This window comes from Urocampus carinirostris, chromosome 2 (genome assembly GCF_059441175.1).
Source record: "Urocampus carinirostris isolate Australia breed hairy pipefish chromosome 2, RoL_Ucar_1.0, whole genome shotgun sequence".
Taxonomy (NCBI): Eukaryota; Metazoa; Chordata; class Actinopteri; order Syngnathiformes; family Syngnathidae; genus Urocampus; species Urocampus carinirostris.
The window spans coordinates 31,792,222-31,804,295 of record NC_142350.1 but is presented as its reverse complement, the minus strand read 5'-3'; the positions used below and the strand labels follow the sequence as shown (position 1 = coordinate 31,804,295).

At 38.4% G+C, this 12,074-nt stretch overlaps 1 protein-coding gene across 1 annotated transcript in view; it reads right to left on the bottom strand.

Annotated features, from left to right (window-relative positions):
• The window catches only part of adamts16 (ADAM metallopeptidase with thrombospondin type 1 motif, 16), a 69,692-nt gene that overhangs the window by 8,625 nt on the left and 48,993 nt on the right, over nucleotides 1-12,074 (bottom strand). The window contains exons 11-18 of the mRNA XM_088327913.1: nucleotides 11,279-11,374; nucleotides 9,707-9,855; nucleotides 7,203-7,375; nucleotides 6,953-7,083; nucleotides 6,647-6,770; nucleotides 6,217-6,461; nucleotides 5,984-6,119; nucleotides 3,107-3,233 (exon numbers count right to left, since the gene is read on the bottom strand). Of these exons, the coding sequence (XP_088184039.1) occupies nucleotides 3,107-3,233; nucleotides 5,984-6,119; nucleotides 6,217-6,461; nucleotides 6,647-6,770; nucleotides 6,953-7,083; nucleotides 7,203-7,375; nucleotides 9,707-9,855; nucleotides 11,279-11,374 (1,181 nt within the window). The remainder of the gene's footprint in view (nucleotides 1-3,106; nucleotides 3,234-5,983; nucleotides 6,120-6,216; nucleotides 6,462-6,646; nucleotides 6,771-6,952; nucleotides 7,084-7,202; nucleotides 7,376-9,706; nucleotides 9,856-11,278; nucleotides 11,375-12,074) is intronic.

The window sequence follows — 12,074 nt, the reverse complement described above, 5'->3', positions numbered from 1 at the left end:
GATTGGCTGGCAACCACTTCAGGGTGTCCCCTGCCCACTGCCCGGAGATGGCTGGGATGGGCTTCAGCCCCCCGCGACCCTAATAAGGATAAGCGGTACAGCTAATGAGATGAGACATTAAGACTGTTATAACAAATATGAAAACTATCAAGAGAGGCCAACCTTCTTTTACAGTGAAATGTTTCTTGCTGACGCCTAAGGGATAATGTACCCCTTTTTGGAGTTTTGGTCAGTTTAACCATCATTGTCGATAACAGCCATTTTAAGGTATAAGTACCAGCGACGGTAGTGGCCTTTTGAAAATCAGAAATGAGACATTGCAGAAATAATAAATTGCCATTAGTTAAAAAAAACATTATTATGGAAAATATTAAATTTTCAAGGTAATTATTCAAAAATACCAGATTTTTTTTTCTCTCAGAGGGGAGAGAGTTTTATATAATAGTGGTATCTGTAACGATAACTACTCGATAAGTGAGTCTCGATATGGCTCTGGAAAAAGTGGTAGTGAACATTCTAGATCATAAAATTTCAAGGACAGAGCCCAAAGAATACAAATTGTGGGTCAAACAAAAACTAAACCTAAAATACATCCGCATTCAGTTACAAATGAAATACGACAACAAGAATTTGACCTTGAAATTTAATTGACAACTACAACTGGGAAAAAAAGAGTTATGATATCAAATCTTCGCCGGTTATCCAGTGTGCCATTTTCTATTGTGTTTAACCTTTTTAATAACCTGTCTAACCATCCCCTTGCAGTCCATTGTCATTCAACTCAAATATCACAATTCAAAGGGAATGCCACTTGGGATTATCAACTTGGGTCCATATGTGAAACAGTACTCCCTCTATTCCAAACAGCCACAGAAGCTAACCAGTTTTGACAGTTTGTGATGTTTCATAAAGAAATTGGATTAAGGCATACTCATAACATCCAACTAGAACTTCTCCTTTCTTGCCGTGTCTCACATGGATAGCTTGGCCAGAACACATTCTATTCGCCAACAGGTGTGTTTTCTATCCAGATTCAGGCGGGGCTCGGAAAGCAGCCTCTATTTGGCATAGCTTTTTGATTATTTCATTTCAACTGGCACAGATGTGCAGCAATTTTTTAGGCCAAATCGCACAGAGTGAGCACATGTAAGCGAAGACTAAGTGAAAACGCATGCATCTTAAGTAGAGCTCAATAAATGTGTCAAGCCTTTTTTCACACTGTACTTAACACTTTTGCTCGACCAAATTTATTTCAGTTGCTGCTGCAACTTAATGTCCTGATAACAAGAGTTATATACACAAACTCTGCCCTACTTACGAATGAGATACGTTCTGGACAATTGTTCGTAAGTTGAATTGTTCATAATTTGCTTCAGTACTGTATTTTGTATGGAATGTATGTTTAAGGCTTGTTTAAGTATCCTGTATTGTTTTGTACTAAAAAAATAAACATTTAATAAAATAATATGCTCTAAAAAGATAAATAAAGTTAAGTCTACAGTATGTTACCTTTGGCAGAGGAGTTTCAAGAGTCAGGCGACTTCCCCCTCTGTGGTAGAAAGTGGCCAAAAAAGTGATCCAACCATTTTCTCAACCGCATCAAGCTTTCTTATTCCACTTTTATTTTTAATGAAACAGCTCGCCTCTTCTTTACACCTTGCACCAACTATATTGAATAGATGCACGAGATATTAAAAAATAAAAATTTCAAAGTTTTTAGCGCACTGGAGATACAGTATAGTATGTTTACACACGAACTAGGAAGAGGAAGCCGGATTTCTTCTTCGGGGTGAATGCTAGGTGAGCTCTCACAGCACCACACGCCTGTAGCGGCGGAAAGAAGCTCTACAGTACTGTCCTGTACTCGGAAGAAGGTGCACAATACAAAATCTAACAGCAATGTCCAAGTACCGTATTTTCCGCACTATAAGGCGCACCGGGTTATAGGGCGCACCCCGAAAAAATAGTTTTTGGTCCTATTTTTGACATAGATAAGACGCACCGGATTATAAGGCGCTACAATGGGAACGTGGACAAAACAGTCAGATAGTTAAGTCCAACTTATTGCCCCCTTAACATTCCGAAAGCTTGCAAAGACACAAATACGTGTCGAGAACACGTGCGGATGCGGTGTCCGTAAGATGTCACTCAAATGCATCGTTCCATCATTCGGAAGGTTAAAGTCCTGGGATTCAAGAAATGCTAACCATTCCTTAGTATATATTTTCTTTTTCGCTCGCAACTTTACTTTGCATATGACAATAAACACTTAGAATTGAGTTTAATTTAAAAATAGACACTCCATTCCATCCATTATCTGCACCGCTTATCACAGAAACATCGAGTTCAGTCTGAAACAAGATACAGGGACAATATAAAACCCGAAGTAGCTCACCGAAGTCGTTGTGTTCATAATAATGTGCAGCCAATGTCCTCTTATATCCGTGAGAGTAGTAAATCCAGGAGAATAAAATAATTTCAAATACAGAATAGAAAAAAATGCTTTCTCTATGCCGTCAGCCACGTGCCATAAACATTCATCTTTTTTGGCCAATTGCAGGCTTTGTGTTGCCGTTTAAGCCAATGCCAACCTGTAATTGATAAAAAGGATCCGCCCCCTTGACCTCCGAATAACTTGACCCAATAGTGATCGATTCAACTGATGATTGACACATCTTTTTCGGCCAATTGCAGGCTTTGTCTGCCGTTTAAGCCAATGCCAGCCTGTAAATGATAAAAAGGATCCGCCCCTTGAGCTCCGAATAACTTTAGCCAATAGTGATCGATTCAAATGATGATTGACACATTGGTTAGCCAATGAAACGCCGGTAAATAAATCCCAGCATACACCGCGTACTACTTGGCGTTCGGGGGAAAATCTAGTCGGCGGCTGCAAGTTAGTTGGAAAACTTTGCAATTTTAAAATTGATCCATAAATAAGGCGCACTGTATTATAAGGCGCATGGTCAGCTTTTGAAAAAAATAAAGGCTTTTAGGTGCGCCTTATAGTGCGGAAAATACGGTATTTTTCGACATCCCGAAATAAATGTTTGTATCTACGATTTTTCAAGGTTCCCACTACGAATGTGATCTTTGAAGCACTTACCTGGCTGGGCATGGTTGGGTGTTACAAGGCATCGTTCCTGTGGCTGGCCTTGATCTAGGATTACAGTATGATGCATTCACCTGTACTCGCAGGTCTTTGTAGCATGCTGGCTTGGTGTGCATTCGACCTGTGCGTGAAAACGTTGAACTATTGTACAATAAATCAATACAAAACAGTATAAGAACAAAGTCACCCACACTCAAAAACGTTTAGGTTTACAAAACTCATTTGTAAACATAATTAGTCCCTCACGTTTGAATCAATTACAAAAACAACACGTTAATCCGAAAAAAAACCCCCGAATATCTCCTACCACTCCAACAACTGCCACCACTGGAATTGATTCATTTGATTTTTGTTTCGCAGAAGCTACTACCGTTGCTTTTCAGCCCCCAAAAAAGTCAATTGTTAAAGGTCTGGAACACCCTGCAATAAAGCAAAGCCCCCAACCTAGTAGTTTGACATCTGAACACATGAAAAGCGGGGGTGGATATTATGGATTAAACCTCATCCTGTAGGATCAATCAATATAACATCGACTGTTGTAGTCAGCAAGGACGCCTGCACTGAAGCAAGTTTTTACGTACAGAGAGAATGAATGAATAAAGGCATATAATTCATATGTAACTCTGCATACTGACCTCCAACTTCAAATCAAAAGGTTACCTTAGTGATTAGAGCTAGCATGCAGGTACTGGCGTGTTATTAGTGAGTCAAAAGGCACTGGTCAGAGAGACATACATGCGTGTGCTTGCTGGTGCGTAGTTGCATGTGTTTTATGTTCGTGTACGTGAAAGAAACAGCAGCGTCCAAACGAGCAGCTTCTGCCTATTAAATACTGATACTTTGTTAATCAACTTGGAAGGCCTTCTTTGAGACATAAGGGTTCGGCCTTTTGGGTTTATAGTAATCCCTTGGTGTATCTTGGTTAACTTTTCAAAGATTTGCTACTTCGCAGAATTTCATTATGCAATGTGTTCTGCTATCCTGCCCCTTTTCTGCCTGTGTCTGCATTTGCATCAATTATGTTGCGGTCTGAGTTGTACACATACGTAAAATAGCTTGACGGATCTGCACGTATGTGCTTATTTTTCAATCTTTTTCAATTTCAGGTTTCTCTAATAGCCATTGCGTCAACAAAATGCTCTAAAATGTCAAAAGCAACTAAAGGCAGCGGAAGATTCTTTTTATCGCCAACAAAGTTGGACTTCTCGACCTGCTAAACTAGCTCCGGTGCTGCATGCACCCTTTGGCTCCTTGGTGCTTTTGCAAAAGTTTTGAATAATGGAACAGTATATTGTTTTTGATGGACGAACAAGACCCATTATTAACATTTTCCAATTAATATAGATAGGTACAGTACGCATCGTCTTCTTTATAAGGCTTGTTTACAACTTTTAATTTTTTGTGGCTCCAGACATGTTTTTTTTTTTTGTAAATAAATAAATAAGTAAAAGTTTTTGCTTTAGGGGTTTTGACAGTCACAGGAGCATTTTGGAACGCACCCCCACAAAAAATGAGGGGTTACTATATTTTGTTTTGTAACAAAGTGGTTCTAAACCTTTTTGTCGTAAACCCATATCAAATATTATTTTTTCAGCGTAGTACAAGTGCTAAGCTTTTCAGGTTGGGGATTTAAAAATGAAATAATAACACATGTTTTTTTTTTTAATTTGGTTTGATTGTCTTTTTAACTATTTAGATAGAAAACTTCATGCCAAAGAACAAATCTAACTATATACATGAAGTTGTGATATCATCATTGATTACAAGAATGTAGACACTGTTTAGGTGCAGTTTGCATAAATGTTCTATTTTGCCATACATTATGAGGTAAGTAGGCCATTTTTAGTCGATTATGGAACAAAATGTCTTTATCATATTAACATTTTGAAGTAAAATCTATTTTTCCTCAAACAATTGTTTTGCTGGTCAAGTAGTTTTAGTAAATCTTCTGTGTTTTTTCTTCCCGTTTTGACAACTACACTATGGATTACTTCTATCCTATGGACATGGGTTTTAGCGCACAAAAATGTGTGTATTCAAGGAATCAACTCCTTGCCCTGAAGAATTCTCGTGCCGGTGTGATGAAGGGGCCCATCGTGGAAGAAGAGCCGGAGCTAGCTAAGCGGCTAGCGGCGTAATAAGTCTTCGGTACCATCCGTAATCATGGTAAATGCGAACTCACGACCAAATAACTCATCGAGTGCTGGTGGAAAACATCGAAGCGCACAGGGAGCGCAGTTGCTGTGTTTTGCGGAAACGTGGCTCACGTTTAGCATTCCGGACGCTAACGTGTAGCCACCCGAAGCTACCCGGAGCTATCCGGCTTCAACGCCGCTATACAGAGACATGAAAGCCGGGGGGAATCAGAGAGGAGGCGGACTTGCTAACACGAGGTGGTGTATCCCTGGATTTTCACTAAGAAAAGATTTCCATCTGCCGCAGGGATGTCAAACTTTTGGACTAGCGTAACGTCATCCACTCCGCTACAAGCACCCTAGAGCATCATGTTAATCTGTTAATAAACAACGGGGTAGACTGCTGGAAGTGTGAATTTCCCAAAGGGGATGAATAAAGTATCTATCTATCTATCTATCTATCTATCTATCTATCTATCTATCTATCTATCTATCTATCTATCTATCTATCTATCTATCTAGTTTTGTGCCTTCCTTGATTTTCTTTTTTCTCTCTTCGACATACTAAAAACCTTTGCATTGAGGGTAGAAGAAATCACATTTGTTTATTCTTATATTATTGCAACCCTTTTTAGCTTCTATACATACATTGAGCATTTTCCGATGTAGCGTGTCAGGATTGATAAAAAAAACTGCGGACTCATGTACCGATTGTATGTTATGTGAGTAAACTTACCTCCAGCACATGATGCTGAGCACTTGGACCGTATGATGGCCCACGTGTAATTGTGCTTGATTTGATTTCTTTCTTCATCAATGTTCATCAGAGTGTATTCCCAATGTACACCGGGGTTCAAACCCTGTAAAAGTATCTGAAAGAATGTAAAAGTAGAAGCTAAGTCTGTAAAATTTAATGCACAAACCCTTAATTGTACGGAACAAACTCTTTTTAACATTTCAATACTGGACCTCGATAACCAGTGTCTCATTTGTAGGTCCAGTTGACATGAGGCTCTCTGGTCGGTTGTACGGTCTTTTATATTCAAAAAGGGTTCCTGCAAATGAATGTCTGCCCGGCCAGTCCACCATCCAATGTCCATTCAGGTAGTAATGCCTCTGGGTGTCCCTTATTGCCAAGTAGGAGTTTGATGTGTTTAGTTCTGCAACACGAATAGTCCAAGCGCCAGCTGGAATGGTGACCACGCCAAAGTACTCTGTGAGAAAAAAAAAACATGTCATAATGGTGCTGCAGACAGAGGCAAAGAGATTGAATTTGTGATCCACAATTAAAGGCATTTGAGTTGGACATGCATCAGGGTCACAACTCAAATCAAATAATATTGGAGATTATGTTTGACAGGTTGATAAGAAGAAATTATTTAATAGAAAAATTACCTACGGTTAGTATGATGTTGCCTTGTGTACAGCCCTTTGTAAGTCTTACAGCTGGAATTATCTCCTTTACACACTCCACAAACATCGAGCGAAGCCGAGGACCCCAACACATGGTCGCAGCCCACTTTCTGTTGAGCAAAACCCCGTTTGTATAACTACTTATTCAAATCAACTGTGAGAAAAGACAATTTAAGTTCAGTTCTCTTCTGTTGTGGTATTCAAAACACAGTGACACATTGCAGTTCACTTTTTTTACGTTTGAAATGTTTTTGAGTTTTACGTTTTTTCTTGCGGACTAAAATTGGTTTACCTCACATAGACCATCAATGCAGACGTCAAGGCTGTCCTTTGAGCAAAGCGTACCATCTTTGACTTTGCTGGCCAGGGCAAAGAAGAAGTCATAACCTTCAGCAAAGCAGTAAAGCTTGCATACATCTTGGTCTGCTTAAGGAGCACACAATCATCTTTTGAATTTCCAAACAGATTGATACTTGAATTGGTTTTCCATGGGTGTTTTAACATCTTCATCATCTGTGTCAAAAACTAAAAGATCACATTACCATCCACTTTTGTGTATGGGCTCCAGGTATAGTGCCATCCTCGGAACTGTTTGTTGTTGAACTCAGCGCACTGCTGTGCTCTGTAATCGACTGCATTTTGTGGGCAGTTGTGGGTGTTGCACAACTTGTAGGACCGCGAAGACCCTTCACAGAACTTTCCTCCATAGGCTGGTCTGCAACAAGGATTCAAAGTCAGATCATGATCAGTGCTCCAGTTGGTGAAATATTTGAATCAGTAAATCAGCAGTTATGTCCTTGAGTATTCTGGCTTGCAGGTGTGTATCCCCGGGCAAACTATCCTTAAGTTACATCCTATTTAAGCTGTATAAACTGTAATTTATCTGTTTTTGTTACTCTTAAAGTCCTTTCTTCTTATCTGCTTCGGATCACCACATTTCATCGGCTAAAAATATTAATCTGTCACCTTTTTGTAACGCAGTACTATTCCCTATGTTTGCCTATCTCTGTTGTCTCTTCAACACTACATTTGTCTCCTCTTGCTGTCTACTTTAACCCTTCATTTGTCAGAATCTTGGCAAGACCCGATAAAGAGAAGGCCTCGGATTTTGATAGAAGGCTCCACAGCTGAGTAGCTATTCAAATATCCTCAAGTGATTTATGTGCAAGGGAGTAAGTGAACAGATAAGAGCTCGCGGACCACACAGTAGCAAATTAAATGCTGGCAAACTGGAACCTCCATTGGACCTTAAAAATAATCACAAATACATCAACGGGGTTTTAATCAATTGGCAGAGTATTTTGCATGGTTTTATCATATTTTTCTTACTTTCAGATAGTTTGGTTTTCAAGTAGAAGATAAACTAGCCTTAAAATGACCAAAATCATCTTATATTACAGATGCTAAATTATTTTGCGTGCTTTAAAGTACTTCTACCTTGATTAGGAAAAAATACAATTCAAATTAGCACAGCAATATACCATATGCTAAATAAGACAGTTTTGCTTATTTTGGTTATAAATGGCCATGTTGTATTAGAATAAATGTCTTGTGATTAGAATTAGTGCATTAAAATAAGCAACATGTACTGAAACTTTTCTTGCAGTTTACAAAACTATCCACATTTATTTTGTGTATTGCTTTACATATGCAGTCCACAGGGGTAAAAAAACAATTAGTGGATCAATGATCCAAATTCTTGTTGGTGGTCACTGAAACCCAATCCATGCACATGTGCAGCAGTGTTCCATGTCTCCCTCAACAACGCACAGGCGGGGTAGCGGTAATCCAGGCCAGCTATGAGGTCACCGGAAAAGCCAAGAACAAAATATCGTAACTGTCAAGCATGCTATCATGGCTATTTGAAAGCAGGATGTCTATTTCAGATCTTGAAGTGACTCCAAAGAGGAAACAGTAATTGGTATTGAAATCAGTGGGCACTGGTTCAAGAACCTCAGCAATGGTTGGCGCTTAAGACTGCAGCCATTTATTTTAGGGGACAGCTGAACACAACTATTCAGGTCCTACTCAAGCAATCATCAGACTGAAATAGTCTCTTTGGAAAAACATTACTCAGGTAGGGTTCGAAACACTGCTCAGGATTATTAACTTAAGTCTTATATGGGAAATTTAAATGAAAAGGAGGAAGGTAGTCACCCAAAGGACCGAAAGTAGAAAGCTTGTGATAAAGAGAGAGGGTCTGGAAAGGATGGTCCTTTTTAATTGAAAACGTAGGACATTTTCCCCAAGCTATCAAAGGTAGCACAACTTCTCTGAGCATCCTTGCCAGATCAACGACATCAGAGTGGATCGTCTTTGCTCGATCTGGTCTCAAAAGGACAACAAGCTTTGTACAATAAACAAAAAAACATTTAATATTCATAGTAGTTGTAGATGGAAGCTAAAGATAGTTATGAAAGAGCAGCTACGTACTGTTGTACTAGTTGCAATTAATTTCAGATTAAGTCAACTCAAATTAAAATTACAATCAGTAACTATAATTCAACTATCAGAATTATCTGTGCAATCTAGAATCTGTTATTTAAAAAAAGACAATAGCAGTAGCTTTGTAAAGCAGTTTTGGTTTCATGAAAATGAGCTGTGTCCTGAAAACTCCCAGGAGTGATGTCACACAAGCTATATTTGAAATGCATACAACAAACTATACAATTCACCCTTTAAGATAATCCCCTAGGAGTCAAATGCACTTTCCTAGCATTTTCTGTTACACCTTCGTGCACCTGGCTGTCATCACAGCAATCTTGATGCTGCCCACGCCCTTCAAGCGGGTCCCCCTAATGACCCCCTTGAGCTGGGGGGGGCAATCCACAAAGCTAGTTCGGGTGAGTTGCTAGCACATACATAGCATAGTTAATCTTGGTCCGGAACTGTTGTGAAGTGTGATAATGCTGTCAAATGTAGCGCTTTAACTCGAGATCTCACAAATTTACATTGGATTTAATTGAATAGTTATAAAATCTATGTTTAAGAGCATTTACTTTTCAAATGAAAGTAAAAGGTGTCTTGCATTTTGTGTTATCACCACCTGGGGTTATTGCACTGCCTGTCCCGATAGGTGACACCACTCTGGCAGGTCCGTGAGCAGACGGACCAGGCTGACCACTCAGACCAATGGCCGTGCTGGGGCCTCGGGCCCTCATCACCGTGTTTTACACATTGACCCCTCCGACACCACTGAAAAAGATAATGAATGCATTCACTCTTGGGATGAATTGCGTTCCCAAAATATCACATAACACATTTTCCAAATGAATTGCAGGAGTATAAATAATTGCAGAGTAGTTAAATCACTGTGCTGCATATTTATCAATGTGAGAAAACACCAGACAAGACATATTTTCATAATTTATCACAGTTTCCCATTAGGGTTTAAAATTGATACTGATACTCAAAATATATATATGTTGGAGTCCATTGATCAATCAAATCATTTCCTTTTAAAATAAACATGCAACACTGAGTGCTACTTTGGGAGTCTTTTGTCTCTTACACTGAAAAGCCAGAGTCCTGTCTTATTTCAGCACTTGTCACAAATGCATTTAGTCCCGAGTTTAAAACGATCAAGTAGACAGGAGGTCAGGTCTCACCGAGGTTTACAATTACTTCCACCCTGTGCATTGTCAAATGTGATCCATTCAGCAAGCCCAAGCACGGTGGATAATATCTGAAGTGAATGTTGTGTCAGTAACAGAGGGATTTGTGCAGAATTTATAGTAAAAAAACAACAACCACATAGAAAGTTATAGATTTTGAAAGGAGCATGGTCTCTTTCCAAATCCCTGAATGTAATATTAGAACACGTTCTGAAATTCAGATTTGCCTAATAGTGACTTCAACTTTTACAGTAATCTGTTTTAGGATGATCCATGTACATAACATTTCTTTTCTGAGGTTTAAATCTTCCTCAAAATTATTTGTATTATTAAAAATTGATGTATCAATCAACTGAGGTGTCTTGTCTCTAAATCTGTCACTATTTTCCAATATTTTTACACTAACAATGTAAAGAAATCTCATAGTGTTTTCTAAGTGTTTATATCCAATTTGTTCTTTGTCTTGTGTGGTATTTTATATTTCAGTAATATTTCTACAACCATGTATTTATTGTTAAAGCCATATTTTGTGTTGTGTTTTGTTAAGGGTTTATTTTTCTCGGTTTTTGTAATTTGTTGAGAAGTTGCCATGCACGTAAACAGCTTTGATTGGCCAGAATTGTAGTAAAAAACAAACGCCAGCGAAGTTGGATAATTTTGTGAAATTTAGATGAAATATACTGTATATACAATCATTTCAGTAAGTAAAAAGTAATAGGCCGACACATATAGCTGAGAACCAAACAGTTTTTGTGTACTTTGATCCATCAAGTGGGACTGATGTTCACACAACATTCCAATGTCAGTACAATTAGGGTTGTACAGTTCTCCAAAACATGATTACAGAAAATGAACATGCCAAACCTGCCGTTTGATAAATTATTTAATGTTCCAAAAGTATTACAAATGTAAATTGTACTTTTTCGTATTGTCTTCATTTGATCAAAGAATTTGACCCTCTAAGCCTTTTTTCAACCATTTTAAACAAGCCAATGTTAAGTCACCATATCAGGCCCACAGGCGGAGCCTTCTGCTGCTGGCATGAATTTGGTCTCGCACTTCCTCCCAATGCGGTGGCACCAGAGAGCCTTGCAAATATCCTGAAAGAACAAAAATAGAACATAAAATCTAAAATTTTAAAAGTATAATAAATATTTCTGCTTGTTAATAATTGTAAATATAAAGCCTTGATAATACATTTAACAGAATACTAGAGGTAGGAAAAAGAAAGATATCTGCAGGAACTAGATGGGCTAAATTCTCCTATGTTCAGAAACTCAAACAATGTCATGAAGTGAATCAAGAAGTGCAATCCTGTCACTTCAAATCTTAAAAGGACGTCTCACTGCCGTATGTCCTCTACCACTAACTTGATGCTTTGTGGTGTCAGACAACATTGTTAGACTCATAACACCAACTTATGACAAGTCCCTAAAAAATCTCAACTAATCAATTCATCTAATCAGAGGTCCACAAAGCCCTCACCTATAAAGAAAGGTGTAAGTCCAAAATTCACCTAACCCATTCTGTGCACACCCTCTTTCACTTTTACATCATCTGCACTTTGGACTTGAGTCAATATATAACCCAAATTCGGTCAGAAATGTAAAGATTAACTCCTTGGGTCAATATAAGCCAACTTTGTGGTTTATTTTAAACAAAACTGTCTAATTTAGTAAAATGGGTTATTCAAAACAAAATGACCCAGTATTTTAGGAGCCTAATTCTTAAAGTTGGGGTGGATCATGTATTGTGTCCTTAAAAAAGATGAAAGTGAAAAAAAAAATCCTCTGTAAAGTA